Here is an 18,730-nt window from a genome sequence, read left to right on the forward strand (position 1 = left end):
AATGTATTAAAGAAGAAGCCAGAGTGCTGGAAGAGTTATCAATATAATTGTTGAAGTTATAGAGGATCATGAAAAGTTGGATTAGAAAGAGAAAATTTGAGCCAAGTGCTAAAAGAAAATGGGAGAGTGTCCCAGGAATCCACAGATGGAGAGGAGAAGAGGATAATTGATGACTTCCAAAGTAGAGTTCCTTGAATGATAAAACTCTAAAGGGCCTGCCTGATTTTCCTGCTACAGTAGTACTGTTACATGCACCTGGAATTGTTAGTATTTACACTCACTTTAAGCCAAACCCTAACTTTGGTTACCAGGTCAAATTGCATTTAGAACAGTTTTTCTGAATCTTAGCCACACATAAAAATTATGTGAGGAATTTTTTGAAAACAGAGGTGCCTGGGCCCATCCGAGATCAATTAACTCAAAGTCTCTGCAGTTGGAGCCCAGGCACTGGCATTGTTTTAAAAGCTCCCTAGACTATTCTAATGTGCATGTAGAAGGAGGGGTGAACTGCTGGTCAGCCTTAGAAGTAGTAATAAATTACACAGGGGTAGAAATAGTGGGTGTCTATTTTTTCTACCATTTTACCTCTGCATCTAGCATACTTCTTGATTATTAATGGAAATTCAATGAATATTTGCTTGAATAAAAGAGTGAATCAAGGACTGAGGAATGAGTGGATTTAACTAGCTCTAATCCCATATATTATAGTTCAGCATTAGGGCACAATTTATGGCTAGTCCTTTACTGACTGTGTCTCAATTCGTACAACTGGTCTTTTGTCTGATTCCCAAGTAATACCTTTGGTACCCCAATTCAGTCCTTCTTGCTTGGTTACTGTTTCTCAGTCATTGTTGTCAGGAACCTGCCAAGAACTGCAATCCTCTCAAGTCAGACTCACTTTCTAAGATCCAGAATGTTGCCCCTGAATCTCAGCCAAGTAGTTGTGAGCCTGTAAATTTGGCTGACATTTTGACTTCTTCAGTACTACTTTCTCCATGATTCCTCAAGAGTGTGTTCTGTTTCTTCCATTTCATGTTCCCTCTTGTTGACTTGTTGCTCTGGAACGAATTGTAGTTGTAAATGCACAGAAAGAGTTCTATTATTCAGTAAGGCTTGTTAATTATATTATTTATATTTTCTTCCTCATTTTTTACTTTTATTTTTTGTATCGAAAGATGTACTTTAACAGCTCCCACAATATTTGAAGATTACAAAGTTTCTTAGTATTTCTAATAGTTTTTGTTTTATATGGTTTACTGCTCTATAGTAAATAAAAATTCTTTAGTGTTATGTCTTCTGAATTATTACTTTCTATTAAAAATATTTTTTTTATTTTTGTCACTGTTGTTGGAATTCATTTTTTTGCTTGATAGTATTATCCGTACTTTCTTTATGTTGTATGCATTTACCTTTGCTATTGTCTTATATTTGACCATACTTGTCACTTAAATTTATGTGTGCCTCTTAGAAATATAATGTAGCTGAATTTTTATTTTTATTTTTTATCCATTATGAGAATATTTATTTTCAAATTAAAGAATTTCAACCTTTCATTTTATTATAAGGGAGACACTTTAAAAAATGCCGGCCAGGTGCTCATGCCTGTAATCCCAGCACTTTGGGAGGCCGAGGTGGGCAAATCACGAAGTCAGGGGATCAAGACCATCCTGGCTAACACGGTGAAACCCCGTCTCTATTAAAAATACAAAAAATTAGCCAGGCATGGTGGCGGGCGCCTGTAATCCCAGCTATGGGAGGCTGAGGCAGGAGAATGGCGTGAACCTGGGAGGCGGAGCTTGCGGTGAGCCGAGATCGCGCCACTGCACTCCAGCCTGGGCAACAGAGCGAGACTCCATTTCAAAAAAAAAAAAAAAAAAAAAGCCTACCACCTTATTTTATGGTTTGTGTTTGCTATTCTTGTTTTGTATATATTTATGTGTGTGTGTATTTACCTGTTTACAAAGGACATACATACACACACACATATACATATAATACAAATATTATAAAATACAGAAAATCTCCCATAATCCTATGACTCAGTGTTATTTTTGATGTGTGGGTATGGATGTGGGTACTTCTAGATTCTTTAAAAAATTTTTTTAATAAAAATGAATTTATCTTGAGTATATTGCTTTGTAACCTGCTAAATATTTATGCCACTAAATATTTATCCATAATATCCCTGTATGGTTTTAAAATACATTTTAATACAAGGTATTTATAAATAAGTAAGGTAAATTACTCTATACTCTAAGTAGGAATATGTAGACTGGTGGAAAGATTATCTAGTTACTGAATTATATATGGAATATGAAACCATTTATATAAAACATGTTTGTATGTATGCATATATATGAATTAGATGCTTCTATATGCTTGCATATATATATTAAAGACTTCTTTATGCTTGAATTTTAATTTTATTTTATTTAAAACATTTTTGCTTGAAATTTTAGAATTTCAAGCAAAATTTCAAGAGGATGTAATTTTTTACTTATGTAATAAAAAATAAAACTAACACATTCATTTAAAATATTCAGGCAAATGCCAACACATTAGATAGCTTAGATAAACTGAACAAATTCTTAGAAAGACAGAAACTACTGAAATTGACTTGAGAAATAGGATATACTTGTAACTGAATAGACAAGTAAAGAGGTTAAATTGGTGCTTAAAAAACTACCCGCAAAAACAAGTCCCGGCCAGGATCACTTCACTGATAAATTCTGTGAAATATTTAAAGAAGAATTAATGCCAATTATTCACAACTCTTCCAAAAAATAGAAGAGGAGGAAACATGTCCCAACTCATTCTACAGGGTCACTATGACCCTGATGGTAAATCCAGACAATGATCACAAGGAAAGAAAACTATAGATCAATGTCTTTTATGAATACATACACAAAATCCTTAACAAAATACTAGCAAACCAAATACAGCAACATATAAAACATAACCAAGTGTGATTTATCTTAGGAATGCAAGGTTGGTTTGGCATTGAACAGTCTATTAATATAATATGCTACACCAAAAGAATAAAGGTGATTGTATCAGTAGACATAGAAAAAGTATTTGACAAAACCTGACAATCTTTCATGATAAACACACTCAGCAAACTAGGAATAGAAGAAAACTTCCTAACTCAATAAAGGACATGTGAAAACTGACAGCTAGTGCCATATTTAATGGTGAAAAGGCAGAATGCTTTCCCCAAAACAAAGATGTCTGTTTTCACCATTTCTATTCAGCATTATGCTGATGGTTCTAGCCAATTAGGCCAAAAAAGAAAAAAGAAAAGAACAGAAAATGGAAAAAAATAAAAGAAAGAAAAGGCACTGAGATTGGAAAGGAGAGAGTAAAACTATCTCTATTTGCAGATGATATGATCTTGTATATAGAAAATCCTGGCTGGGCATGGTGGCTCACACCTGTAATCCCTGTACTTTGGGAGGCTGAGGCGGGTGGATTACTCGAGGTCAGGAGTTTGTGACCAGCCTGACCAACGTGGTGAAACCCTGTCACTACTAAAAATACAAAATTAGCCAGGCATAGTGGTGAGCACCTGTAATCCCAGTTACTCAGGAGGCTGAGACAGAAGAATCACTTGAACCTGGGAGGCGGAGGTTGCAGTGAGCCAAAATCACACCACTGCACTCCAGCCTGGGTGACAGAGTGAGACTCCATCTAAAAAAAAAAAAAAATCCTAAGGAATCCAGCAAAAATAATAACAAGTTCATCAGGGTTGCAGAATAAAAGATCAATATACAAAATCAATTGTATTTCTGGAAGAGACTGTAGAAAATATGTATCATTAATTTCTTAAATTTGTGGTAAAATTCACCAGTGAACCCATATAGGGCTAGTGCTTTCTGTTTTGTAAGGTTACTAATTATTGATTCAGTTTCTTTAATAGATATAAACCTGTTCTGATTATCTATTTCTTCTTGTGTGAGTTGGATAGATTGTATCTGTTAAGGAGTTTGTTCATTTTTTCTAGATTATCAAATTTGTGGGTTTAGAATTTTTCATAATATTCTCTTATCCTGTTAATGTCCATGGGATCAATAGTGATGACCTCTTTTTCATTTCTGATTTTACTAATTTATCCTTCTCACTTTTTATCTTAGTTAACCTAGCAAGAGGCTTGTCAATATTATTGATCTTTTCAAATAACCTGCTTTTGGTTTTACTGATTTTCTCTATTGATTTCCTATTTCTAATTTCATTGCTTTCTGCTCTAAATTTTTTTCTTTTCTTTTGCTTATCGTAGATTGCCCTTCCTTCTTTAGTTCCCTAAGATGGAAGCTTAAATGATTGATTATAGACCTTTCTTCTTTTCTCATAAATGCATTCAATGCTATAATTTTCCTGTAAGCACAGCTTACACTGCATCCCACGTATTTTGATAAGTTGTATTTTCATTCTCATTTAGTTCAAAGTATTTTTAAACTTCTCTTGCGTTTTCTTCTTTGATCCATGTGCCATTTAGAAGTATGTTGTTTAATCTCCAAGCATTTTCTGATATTCTAGCTATCTTTCTGTTATTGATTTCTACTTTAATTATGCTGTTGCTTGAGACCAGACATTGTATTATTTCTATTTTTAAAAATTAGTTAAGATGTGTTTCATGGGCTGGGTGCAGTGGCTCACACCAATAATCCCAGCACTTTGGGAGGCTGAGGTGGGTGAATCACCTGAGGTCAGGAGTTCAAGACCAGCCTGGTCAACATGGTGAAACCCTGTCTCTACTAAAAATACAAAAATTTGCTGAGTGTGGCAGTGCATGCCTGTAATCCCAGCTACTCAGGAGGCTGAGCAGGAGAATCACTTGAACCCGGGAAGCAGAGGCTGCAGTGAGCCGAGATCATGCCATTACACTCCAGCCTGGGCAACAAGAGTGAAACTCCATCTCAAAAAAAAAAAAAAAGAAAGAAAGAAAGAAAAAAAAACCGGTGAAGATATGTTTTATGGTCTAGATGTGGTCTATCTTGGTAAACATTTCATCTTAAGAAGACTGTGTATTCTGCTGTCACTGGATAAAGTAGTCTATAGATGTTCATTATATCCAGTTGATTGATGGTGTTGTTAAGTTCAACTATTTCCTTACTAATTTTCTACCTGCTGGATCTGTCCATTTCTAATAGAGGCTTGTTGAAGTCTCTAACTATAATAATGGATTTGTTTGTTTCTCTTTGAAGTTCTATCAGTTTTTGCCTCATGTATTTTGATGCGCTGTTGTTAGGTGCACACACATTAAGGATTGTTATGTCCTCTTGGAGCATTGACCCCTTTATGATTATATAGTTCCCCTCTTATCCCTGATAATTTTGTTTGAGCTGAAGTTCACTCTGTCAAAAATTAATATAACTACTTCAGCTATCTTTTGATTGGTGTCAGCATGATATGTGTATCTTCATTCCTTTCATTTTTATCTGTATCTCTTGTTATATTAAAAGTGGATTTCTTGTAGACAGCATATATTTGGGTCTTGTTTTTTGAACCATTCTGACAATCTCTGCTTTTTAAGTGGTATATTTAGACCATTGACATTTAAAGTGATTATTGATATAATCACTTTAGTAATAGCAAACTTGCATTGCTACTTGTAATCCACCATAGTTGGATTAATATCTACTACATCTGTCATGGTATTTTATTTATTGCCATTGGTTTTTTCTTTTGTTTTCCATTATTTTCCTGACTATCTTGGTTTTAATCAAGCATTTTATATGATTCCATTTTCTCTATACTCTTACCATTATCATTTGGCAAAGTACAATTATACTTCTTTTTCTTTTTTTTAATTATTATACTCTAAGTTCTGGGATATATGTGCAGAACGTGCAGGTTTGTTACATAGGTATACACGTGCCATGGTGGTTTGCTGCACCCATCAACCCATCATCTACATTAGGTATTTCTCCTAATGCTATCCCTCCCCTAGCCCCCCACACCTTGACAGGCCCCAATGTCTGATGTTGCCCTCCCTGTGTCCATGTGTTCTCATTGTTCAACTCCCACTTATGAGTGAGAACATGCAGTGTTTGGTTTTCTGTTCCTGTGTTAGTTTGCTGAGAATGATGGTTTCCAGTTTCATCCATGTCCCTGCAAAGGACGTAAACTCATCCTTTTTTATGGCTACATAGTATTCCATGATGTATATGTGCCACATTTTCTTCGTTCAGTCTATCATTGATGGGCATTTGGGTTGGTTACAAGTCTTTGCTATTGTGAACAGTGCTGCAATAAACATACGTGTGCATATGTCTTTATAGTAGAATGATTTATAATCCTTTAAGTATATACCCAGTAATGGGATTGCTGGGCCAAATGGTATTTCTGGTTCTAGATCCTTGAGGAATTGCCACACTGTCTTGCACAATGGTTGAACTAATTTACACTCCCACCAACAGTGTAAAAGCATTCCTATTTCTCTACATCCTCTCCAGCATCTGTTGTTTCCTAACTTTTTGATGATCACCATTCTAACTGGTGTGAGATGGTATCTCATTGTGGTTTTGATTTGCATTTCTCTAATGACCAGTGATGATGAGCTTTTTTTCATATGTTTGTTGGCCGCATAAATGTCTTCTTTTGCGAAATGTCTGTTCGTATCCTTTGCCCACTTTTTGATGGGGTTTGTTTTTTTCTTGTAAATTTGTTTAAGCTCCTTGTGGATTCTGGATATTAGCCATTTGTCAGATGGATAGATGGCAAAAATTTTCTCCCATTCTGTAGGTTGCCTGTTCACTCTGATGATAGTTTCTTTTACTGTGCTCAAGCTCTTTAGTTTAATTAGATCCCATTTGTCAATTTTGGCTTTTGTTGCCATTGCTTTTGGTGTTTTAGTCATGAAGTCTTTGCCCATGAGTATGTCTGAATGGTATTGCCTAGATTTTCTTCTAGTGTTTTTATGGTTTTAGGTGCTTACATTTAAGCCTCTAATTCATCTTGAGTTAATTTTTGTATAAGGTGTAAGGAAGGGTTCCAGTTTCAGTTTTCTCCTTATGGCTACCCAGTTTTCCCAACACCATCTATTAAATGGGGAGTCTGTTCCCCATTGCTTGTTTTTGTCAGGTTTGTCAAAGATCAGAGGGTTGTAGGTGTGTGGCATTATTTCTGAGGCCTCTGTTCTGTTCCCTTGGTCTATATATCAGTTTTGGTACCAGTACCATGCTGTTTTGGTTACTGTAGCCTTACAGTATAGTTTGAAGTCAGGTAGTGTGATGCCTCCAGCTTTGTTCTTTTTGCTTAGGATTGTCTTGGCTATAGGGCTCTTTTTTGGTTCCATATGAAATTTAAAGTAGTTGTTTCTAATTTTGTGAAGAAAGTCAATGGTAGCTTGATGGAGATAGCATTGAATCTATAAATTACTTTGAGCAGTATGGCCATTTACATGATATTGATTCTTCCTATCCATGAGCATGGAATGTTTTTCCATTTGTTTGTGTCCTCTCTTATTTCCTTGAGCAGTTGTTTGTAGTTCTCCTTGACAGGGTCCTTCACAACCATTGTAAGTTGTTTTCCTAGGTATTTTATTCTCTTTGTAGCTATTGTGAATGGGAGTTCACTCATGATTTGGATCTCTGTTTGTCTATTATTGTTGTATAGGAATGCTTGTGATTTTTGCACGTTGATTTTGTATCCTGAGACTTTGCTGAAGTTGCTTATCAGCTTAAGGAGATTTTGGGCTGAGATGATGAGGTTTTCTAAATATACAATCATGTCATCTGCAAACAGAGAAAATTTGACTTCCTGTCTTCCTATTTGAATACCGTTTATTTCTTTCTCTTGCCTGATTGCCCAGGCCAGAACTTCCAATACTATGTTGAATAGGAGTGGCGAGAGAGGGCATCCTTGTCTTGTGCTGGTTGTCAAAGGGAATGCTTCCAGCTTTTGCCCATTCAGTATGATATTGACTGTGGATTTGTCATAAATAGCTCTTATTATTTTGAGGTACATTCTGTGAATACTAGTTTATTGAGAGTTTTTAGCATGAAGGGGTGTTGAATTTTATCAAAGGCCTTTTCTGCATCTATTGAGATAATCGTGTTTTTTGTCATTGGTTCTGTCTATGTGATGGATTATGTTTATTGATTTGCACATGTTAAACCAGCCTTGCAGGGATGAAGCTGACTTGATCATGGTGGGGAAGCTTTTTGATGTGCTGCTGGATTTGGTTTGCCAGTATTTTATTGAGGATTTTCACATAGATGTTCATCAGGGATATTGGCCTGAAATTTTCTTTTTCTGTTGTGTCTCTGCCAGGTTTTGGTATGACGATGATGCTGGCCTCATGAAGTGAGTTAGGGAGGAGTCCCTCTTTTTCTATTGTTTGGAATAGTTTCAGAAGGAATGATACCAGCTCCTCTTTGTACCTCTGGTAGAATTCGTCTGTGAATCCATCTGGTCCTGGGCTTTTTTTTTGGTTGGTAGGCTATTAATTATTGCCCCAATTTCAGAACCTGTTATTGGTCTATTCAGATATTCAACTTCTTCCTGGTTTAGTCTTGGGAGGGTGTATGTGTCCAGGAATTTATCCATTTCTTCTAGATTTTCTAGCTTATTTGTGTAGCAGTGTTTATAGTATTCTCTGATGGTAGTTTGTATTTCTGTGGGATCAGTGGTGATATCCCCTTTATCATTTTTTATTGTGTCTATTTGATTCTTCTCTCTTTTTTTCTTTATTAATCAGGCTAGTGGTCTATCTATTTTGTCATTCTTTTCAAAAAACCAGCTCCTGGGTTCATTGATTTTTTTGAAGGGTTTTTTGTGTCTTTATCTCCTTCAGTTCTGCTCTGATCTTAGTTATTTCTTGTCTTCTGCTAGCTTTTGAATTTGTTTGCTCTTGCTTCTCTAGTTCTTTTAATTGTGATGTTGGGGTGTCGATTTTAGATCTTTCTTGCTTTCTCCTGTGGGCATTTAGTGCTATAAATTTCCGTCTAAACACTGCTTTAGCTGTGTCCCAGAGATTCTGGTACACTGTGTCTTTGTTCTCATTGGTTTCAAAGAACTTTTTTATTTCTGCCTGAATTTCATTATTTACCCAGTAGTCATTCAGGAGCAGGTTGTTAAGTTTCCATGTAGTTGTACAGTTGTGAGTGAGTTTCTTAACCTGAGTTCTGATGTGATTACGCTGTGGTCTGAGAGACTGTTTGTTATGATTTCTGTTCTTTTGCATTTGCTGAGGAGTGTTTTACTTCCAATTATGTGGTCAGTTTCAGAATAAGTGTGATGAGGTGCTGAGAATAATGTATATTCTATTGATTTGGGGTGGAGAGTTCTGTAGATGTCTATTAGGTCCACTTGGTCTAGAGCTGAGTTCAAGTCCCAAATATCCTTGTTAATTTTCTGTCTCGTGGATCTGTCTAATATTGGCAGTGGGGTGTTAATGTCTCCCACTATTATTGTATGGGAGTCTAAGTCTCTTTGTAGGTCTCTAAGAACTTACTTTATGAATCTGGGTGCTCCTGTATTGGGTGCATATATATTTAGGATAGTTAGCTCTTCTTGTTGCATTGATTCCTTTACGATTATGTAATGCCCTTCTATGTATCTTTCGATCTTTGTTGGTTTAAAGTCTGTTTTATCAGAGACTAGGATTTCAACCCCTGCTTTTTTTGCTTTCCATTTGCTTGGTAAATCTTCCTCCATCCTTTTATTTTGAGCTTATGTGTGTCTTTGCATGTGAGATGGGTATCCTGAATATAGCACACTGATGAGTCTTAACTCTTTATCCAATTTGCTAGTCTGTGTCTTTTAATTGGGATATTTAACCCATTTACATGTAAAGTTAATATTGTTATGTGTACATTTGATCCTGTCATTATGATGCTAGCTGATTATTTTGCCCATTAGTTGATGCAGTTTCTTCATAGTGTTGATGGTCTTTACAATTTGGTATGTTTTTGCAGTGGCTGGTACCGGTTGTTCCTTTCCATATTTAGTACTTCCTTCAGGAGCTCTTATAAGGCAATCCTGGTGGTGACAAAATCTCTCAGATTTTGCTTGTCTGTAAAGGATTTTATTTCTCCTTTGCTTATGAAGCTTACTTAGTCTGCCTGGATATGAAATTCTCAGTTTAAAATTCTTTTCTTTAAGAATGTTAAATATTGGCCCCCACTCTCTTCTGGTTTGTAGAGTTTCTGCAGAGAGATCTGCTGTTAGTCTGATGGGCTTCCCTTTGTGAGTAACCTGACCTTTCTCTCTGGCTGCCCTTAACATTTTTTCCTTCATTTCAACCTTGGTAAATCTGACGATTATGTGTCTTGGGGTTGCTCTTCTCAAGGAGTATCTTTGTGGTGTTCTCTGTATTTCCTGAATTTGAATGTTGGCCTGGCTTGCTAGTTTGGGGAAGTTCTCCTGGATATTTTCCTGAAGAGTGTTTTCCAACTTAGTTCCATTCTCCCCATCACTTTCGGGTACACCAGTCAAACGTAGGTTGGGTCTTTTCGTATAGTCCCATATTTTTTGGAGGCTTTATTCATTCCTTTTCACTCTTTTGTCTCTAATCTTGTCTTCATGCTTTATTTCATTAAGTTGATCTTCAATCACTGATATCTTTTCTTCCACTTGATCGATTTGGCTATTGATACTTGTATATGCTTCACGAAGTTCTTGCACTGTGTTTTTCAGGTCCATCGGGGTCACTTATATTCTTCTCTAAACTGGTTATTGTAGTTAGCAGTTCCTGTAACCTTTTTTCAAGGTTCTTAGCTTCCTTACATTGGATTAGAACATGCTTCTTTAGCTCAGAGGAGTTTATTATTACCCACCTTCTGAATCCTACTTTTGTCAATTCATCAAACTCATTCTCCATCCAGTTTGTTTTCTTGCTGGCAAAAAGTTGTGATCCTTTGGAGGAGAAGAGGCATTCTGGTTTTTGGAATTTTCAGCCTTTTTATGCTGGTTTTTCCCCGTCTTCATGGATTTATCTACCTTTGGTCTTTGATGTTGGTGACCTTTGGATGGGGTTTTGGTGTGGACATCCTTTTGATGTTGATGCTATTCCTCCCTGTTAGTTTTTCTTCTAACATTCAGTCTCCTCTGCTGCAAGTCTGCTGGAGTTTGCTGGAGGTCCACTCCAGACCCTGTTTGCCTGGGTATCACTAGCGGAGGCTGCAGAACAGCAAAGACTTCTGCCTGTTCATTCCTCTGGAAGCTACATCCCAGAGGGGCGCTGGCCAGATGCCAGCCAGAGCTCTCCTGTATGAGGTGTCTGTCGACCTCTGCTGAGAAGTGTCTCCCATTCAGGAGGCATGGGGTTCAGGGACTCACTTGAGGAGGCAGTCTGTCCCTTGCAAAGCTCAAGCACTGTTCCAGAAGATCTGCTGCTCTCTTCAGAGCTGGCAGGCAGGAACGTTTAAGTCTGCTGAAGCTGTGCCCACAGCAGCTCCTTCCCCCAGGTGCTCTGTCCCAGGGAGATGGGAGTTTTATCTGTAAGCCCCTGACTGGGGCTGCTGCCTTTCTTTCAGAGATTCCCTGCCCAGAGAGGAGGAATCTAGACAGGCAGTCTTGGCTACAGTGGCTTTGCCAAGTTGTGGTGGGCTCTGCCAAGTTTGAACTTTCTGGCGGCTTTGTTTACACTGTGAGGGGAAAACTGCCTACTCAAGCCTCAGTAATGGTGGACACCCCTCCCCCACCAAGCTCAAGCTTCCCAGTTCAACTTCAGACTGCTGTGCTGGCAGCAAGAATTTTGAGCCAGTGGATCTTAACTTGCTGGGCTCCATGGGGGTGGGATCCACTGAGCTAGACCACTTGGCTCCCTGGCTTCAGCCCACTTTCCGGGGAGAGAACAGTTCTGTCTCACTCGTGTTCTGGGTGCCACTGGGGTATGAAAAAAAGCTCCTGCAGCAGCTTGGTGTCTGCCCAAATGGCCACCCAGTTTTGTGTTTGAATCTCGGGGCCCTGGTGGTGTAGGCACCTGAGGTAATCTCCTGGTCTGTGGGTTGTGAAGACCATGGAAAATGCGCAGTATCTGTGCCAGAGTGCAGCGTTCCTCATGGCACAGTCCCTCATGGCTTCCCTTGGCTAGGGGAGGGAGTTCCCTGACCTCTTCTGCTTCCTGGGTCAAGTGACACCCCACCCTGCTTCGGCTCCCCCTCCATGGGCTGCACCCACTGTCTAACCAGTCCCAATGAGATGAGCCAGGTACCTCAGTTGGAAATGCAGAAATCACCTGCCTTCTGCATTGATCTTGCTGGAAGCTGCAGACCAAAGCTGTTCCTATTTGGCCGTCTTGCCAGCCACCTCTTTTTCTTTTTTAGAGATGGAGTTTCACCATGTTGCCCAGACTGAGGGCAGGTGCTATTCACAAGTACAATCATAGTGCACCACAATCTCAAATTCCTGTGCTCAAGTTATTTTCTTGCTTCACCTTTTCAAATAGCTGGGACTATAGGTGTGCCACTGTGCCCAGCTCTTGTTAACTTTTTTAGTGGTTGCCCTGGAGTTTGCAATATACATTTACAGCTAATCCAAACCCACTTTCAAATAACACCATACCACTTTATGGGTAACAAAATGCCTTATTGCAGAATATTCCCAAATATTTCTTCTCATCCCTTTTGTCATTGCTGTCATTCATTTCACTCATCGGTAAATTATAAACACTGAATGCAAGTGATTTACTTGTATTTACTATTACTATTATGAACAAACTGCTAGCCATTAGATAGAATAAGAAAAGAAAAACATTTCTTACCTACATTTATTCCTCCTAATGCTCTTTGTTTACATAGATCTGAGTTTCTGATTTATATCATTTTCCTTTTCTCTGAAGAATGTCTTTTAACATTTCTTGCAAGTCAGGTTACTGGTAACAAATTACTTCAATTAAAAAAATTTTTTTTCTATGTGGTGTATAGCATGATGTTTTGAAATATGTATACATTGTGGAATGACTAAGTCAAGCTAATTAATATATACATACCACTTCTTTGTGATCAGAACACTTAAAATCTACTCTCTTTGCAATTTTCTCAAGTATACAATACCTTGTTATTAATTATTGTCTTCATGTTGCACAATAGAGCTCTAGAACTTGTTCTTTCAGTATAACTGAAATTTTGTATACTTTGCCCGTTTCCCCAATTCCTCCCAACCCCTGACTACCAGCCCCTGATAACTAACATTCTACTCAACTTTTTTTTTTTTTTTTAGACAGTCTCACTCTGTTGCCCAGGCTGGAGTGCAGTGGTGCAGTCTTGGCTCACTGAAAGCCTCCTGGGTTCAAGCAATTCTCCTGCTTCAGCCTCCGAAGTCTCTGGGATTACAGGTGTGCGCCACCATGCCTGGCTAATTTTTTTGTATTTTTCGTAGAGACAGGTTTCACCATGTTGACCAGGCTAGTCTTGAACTCATGACCTCAAGTGATCTGCCTGCCTCAGCCTCCCAAAGTACAGGGATTACAGGCATGAGCCACCATGCCTGGCTTACTTAACTTCTATAAATTCAACTTTTTAAGATCCCACATGTAAGTGAGATCATGCAGTATTTGTCTTTCTGTTCCTGGCTTAAGTTTACATAATGTCCTCTAGGTTCGTCTATGTTGTTGTCTCTAATGACAGAGTTTCTTTCTTTTTTAAGGCCGAATAGTATTCTATCATATATATATATATATCATATATATATACCACATATTCCTTATCCAGTCATTCATTGAAAGACAACAATATAATTCCATTCCATATCTTGGCTATTATGATTAATGCTGTAGTGTACCTAGAGGCGCAATTATCTCTTCAACATATTGACTTCATATTTTTTGGATACGTACCCCAGTAATGGGATTTCTGGATCATATGGTAGTTGTTTTTTATTTTTAGGGGAACCTCAATACTGTTTTCTGTAAGGTCTATACTAATTTACATTCCCACCAACAGTGTACCATGTTCCCTTCTCTCCACATTCTTACCAACACTTTTTATCTTTCACCTTTTTGATAATAGCCATCCTAGCAGGTATGAGATGACATCTCATTGTGGTTTGGGTTTGCATTTTCCTGATGATTAGTGATGTTGAGCATTTTTTTCATATATTTGTTGGCCATTTGTATGTCTACATTTGAGAAATATCTATTCATGTCTTTTGCTCATTTTTAAATTGGGTTATTTATTTTCTTATTATTTAGTTTGAGTTTTTTATATATTTTGGATATTAACTTCTTATCAGATATAAAATTTGTAAATATTTTCTCTTGTTCTGTAGGTTGTCTCTTCACTCTGTTGATTGCTTTCTTTTCTTTGCAGGAGCTTTTTAGTTTGATGTGATCCCATTTGTTTATTTTTCTTTTGTTGCCTGTGTTTTTGGAGTCATATCCAAAACACACTGTCCAGACGAGTGTCATCAAACTTTCTCTCTGTGTTTTGTTCAAGTAGTTTTACAGTTTCAAGTTTTACATTTAGGTCTTTAATCCAGTCTGAGTTGTTTTTGCATATGGTGTGAGATGAGTCCAGTTTCATTCTGCCACATGGCTATAATCTAACAACAAACTATCCAAAAAAGAAATCAAGAAAACTATCCCATTTGCCATAGCTACTAAAAAGCTAAAATACTTAGGAATAAATTTAACCAAAGAAGTGAAAGTTCTGTACACTGAAAACTATAAAACATTCATGAAAGGAATTGAAGAACAATTAGATAGAAAAATATCCTGTGTTCATGGGTTGGAAGAATTAATATTGTTAAAATGTCCGTATACCCAAAACTATCTACAGAGTCAATGCAATGTCTTTCAAAATCCAAATAACATTTTTCACAGAAATAGAAAAAAATAACCTTAAAATTTATATGGAAGCACAAGAGACCCTGAATAACCAAAGCAATCTTGAGCAAAAGGAACAAAGATTGCAGCATCACACCACCTGGTTTCAAAATTTACTACAAATCTATGCTATGGTTTAAATGTTTGTATCCTCCCCAATATTTATGTTGAAACTTAATCCCCAATGCCATAATGTTAAGAGCTGGGGTCATTTAGGAAGCTCTGCCTTCAAGTGTAGGATTAATGCCTTATACAAGAATTAGAGGGAACTAGCTAGGCCCGTTTTGCCTTTTTGTGTTACACTATGTGAGGACCTGGCACCCAAGGCACTATCTTGGAAGCAGAGAGAGCCAGCCCTCATTAGAAATTTAATCTGCCAGTGCCTTGATCTTGGACTTCCCAGCCTCCAGAACTGTGAGAAATAAATTTCTGTTCTTTATAAAATTATCTGGTCTAAGATATTTTGTTATAGCAGTGGGAATGGGCTAAGACACTATACTAATCAAAACATCATAGTACTAGTATAAAAACAGACACATAGACCAATGGAGCAGTGTAGAGAGTCCAGAACTAAATCTATGCATTTATAGTCTATTGACTTTTGACATAGATGCCAAAAACACACAATGGGGAAAGGACAGTCTTTTCAATAAATGGTTTTGAAAAACCTCAATTTTTTTTTTTTTCTGTCTAAGAAAGTCTTTATTACTTTCTCACTTTTTTTCTCAATTTAAAATCTTTCAGGGTACAGTATTCTGTCCTGGTGTTTTTTTTTTTTTTCTTTTAACACTTTAAATATTTCACTCTGCTCTCTTCATTGTATGGTTTTTGAGGAGAAGTCTGACATAATTCTTATCCTTGTTCCAGCCGTAGGTAAAGTGTTTTTTCCCTTCTGGCTTCTTTCAAAAATTTCTCTGTCTTTGATTTCTGCAATTTGAATACGATATTGCCAGACATAGTTTTTTTTTGGTATTTATCCTTCTTGGTATTCTCTGAGCTTCCTGGATATATGGTTTGGTGTCTGTCATTAATTTTGGAAAATCCTCAGCCATTATTACTTTAAACATTTTCTGTGTTCCTTTTTGTCTGCTCCTTCTGCTATTCCTATTAAATAAATGTGATACCCCTTTAAAATTATCCCACAGTTCTTAGATATTCTATTCTGTCTTTTTCACTTTTTTCCCTTTGCATTTATTGTTTTGGAGGTTTCTATTGACCTTTCTTTAAACTCCCGGATTCTTTCCTCAGTTGTGTCTAGTCTGTTGATGAGCGCATAAAAAGGACTCTTCATTTTTGCCACAGTGCTTTTGATTTCTGGCATTTTTCTTTGATTCTTTCTTAGAGTTTCCATTGCTTTGCTTACATTATCATCTGTTCTTGCAACTTTGCTTGTTTTTTTCCATTAGAGCATGTTAACTATAGTTGTTTTAAATTCTTGGTCTGATTATTAGAAAATCTCTGCCCTATCTGAGTCTGGTTCTGATGCTTGCTCTATCTCTTCAAAATGTGCTTTTGTCTTCTAGTATGCTTTTTTTTTTTTTTTTTTTTTTTGAGATGGTGTCTTACTCTGTCACCCAGGCTGGAGTGTAATGGTGTGATCTCAGCTCACTGCAACCTCCACCTCCCCGGTTGAAGCAATTCTCCTGACTCAGCCTCCCGAGTAGCTGGGATTACAGGTGCCTGCCACTATGCCCAGCTAATTTTTGTATTTTTAGTCGAGATGGGATTTCACCGTATTGGCCAGGCTGGTCTCGAACTCCTGACCTCGTGATCCACCCACCTCGGCCTCCCAAAGTGCTGGGATTACAGGCGTCAGCCACCGGCCTTATCTTTTTTTTGTTGAAAGCTGAATGTGATATACTGGATAAAAGGATCTGAGGTAGTAGGCCTTTAGTGTGAAGTTTCATGTTTATCTGACTAGGAGGTAGACTGCATTCACTATTTTCTGTGGCTAGAGACTTCTTAAATATGGTTTGAGATGTGTAGTTCTTTCAGTTGTAATCTTTTGTGATTATACAGGAGCCCTTCTGATCTTGTGGTAAGATATGGGGATGGGGAGTACATTCTATAGACCCATAATTATGTCTCTGACTTTCAGTGAGCCTGCGCCCTTGGGCTGTGACTTCTCAGTCTCACCCTTCCCCGTTTGATGAGACAACAAAGCTAGAAAGGGCCAGGATTGGTTATTTCCTTTCCCCAACGGAGAAGGCTGGAGTGGGCTGGAGTTGGGTATTTTCTTTCTCCGAGATTGATTAGGCTCTAATAAATGACAAATTGATTAGGCTCTGGTAAAATACTTTCTCATGAGGGCAGGCCTTGTTAAACATAACACAATCATCTGGGTGTATTTTAAAATGGGTACTTTCCCCTTCCCCCTGCTGGAATCGCAAGGGGACTTTTCTCTGATCTTCACTGTGACAACCTGGTAGGGCTTCTAGAGGTAAAACGTATGAAAGTGTGTCCCCTCTTTCCAAAAATGGGCCTCTCTGGAGTTTTAAAGTCTTAAACTTGTTCACACTGAACCCCCAGCAATCTGTTAATTACAGTAACATATTATATATATATACACAAAATACATATTATACCTATATATCTATATATATATGTGTGTGTGTGTTTGTGTGTGTATATATACACACATACATACACATACACACTGTCATGAATAATGTAATCATCAGAATACATTCTGAGAAACGCTTTGTTAGGCAATTTTGTCATTGTGCAAACATCATAGAGTGTACTTAAACCTAGACGGTGTAGCCTACTACACACCTAGGCTATATAATATAGTCTATTGCTCCTAGGCTACCAATCTGTATCCCATATTACTGTATTGAATACTGTAGATAATTGTAGCACGCTGTTACGTATTTGTGTATCTAAACATATCTAAACATAGAAAAAGTATAGTCAAAATATGGCATTATAATCTTAGGGGACCACTGTTGTATCTGTGGTTCCAGTTGTTGACTGAAATGTCATTATGTGGCATTATGACTGTATAATTTTACCTTTTCCTCTCTTTTGCCTTTTCAGGTTCTTTAAAATAATTGAGAATTTGCTTCCAGATTATTAGTAATTTTTTCTTAACAAAATACCTCATCCATCTATACAATCCTTTTTGTGTGTTACATTATACTTCAAAGCCATATTATCAAGAGTTATCTAGATATAGTATAAAATAACTTTTATGAGTTTTATTTATCATAGCTGTTTCTTAGTAAGTCATCTACTTAAGCTTTATATTCTGATTTTTAAGAAACAGAATGCTTAGAATCAGAACAGGAGTGGTAATGAGTACTTCCATGTCTTGTTATAAACACTTTTGGTAATTGTTACCAAATTGTTTTCCAGAAGATTTGTGCTGATTTAACTTCCATCTGGATTTTATGGGTGTTTCAATTTTTCCATTCCCTCTTTTTTCAATATTGAATATTTTCATTCTTTATGATATCTGGCGTGTCGTATTTGAAACCTAGTTTGTCATTTATGTTTTAATTGCATTATTTAATTATTTAGTTTAAATTTTATAATGTAATTATTCAACTTTTTTTATTTCATGTATTGCCAGTTTATGTCATTTGTGTATTTTTCTATTGGGGTATTTGTATACTTTGTTGCTTTGTAAGATCGCTTTATATATTAAGGATATTAGATCATCTTATTTTATCTGGTTGATATGTTTTTAGATTTATTTATGTTGTTTTCTCTTTGGCAGCAGATCAATGCTTGTTGGCATTTTGTTAGGAAAATGGTTAGGAGCATGGACTTTGTATTCAAACTCCAGCACAGGCCAGGTGTGGTGACTCATGCCTATAATTCCAGCACGTTGGGAGGCCGAGGCAGGCGGATCACTTGAGGCCAGCCTGGACAACATAGTGAAACCCTGTCTCTACAAAAAAATAAAAAAAATTAGCTGAGTGTTGTGGCGTGCACCTATAGTCACAGCTACTTGGGGGG

The 18,730-nt window shown here is 37.2% G+C and overlaps 1 protein-coding gene across 6 annotated transcripts in view; it reads left to right on the plus strand.

Annotated features, from left to right (window-relative positions):
• Positions 1–18,730, plus strand: part of MSRB3 (methionine sulfoxide reductase B3) — a 183,848-nt gene that overhangs the window by 107,566 nt on the left and 57,552 nt on the right. The window contains exon 5 of one of the 6 annotated variants that reach the window (XM_063711650.1): positions 13,165–15,161. Within the exon in view, the coding sequence (XP_063567720.1) occupies positions 13,165–13,220 (56 nt within the window). The 3' untranslated portion in view covers positions 13,221–15,161. 6 annotated transcript variants of the gene reach the window in all.

The sequence above is a fragment of the Pongo abelii genome, chromosome 10 (genome assembly GCF_028885655.2).
Source record: "Pongo abelii isolate AG06213 chromosome 10, NHGRI_mPonAbe1-v2.0_pri, whole genome shotgun sequence".
Lineage (NCBI taxonomy): Eukaryota > Metazoa > Chordata > Mammalia > Primates > Hominidae > Pongo > Pongo abelii.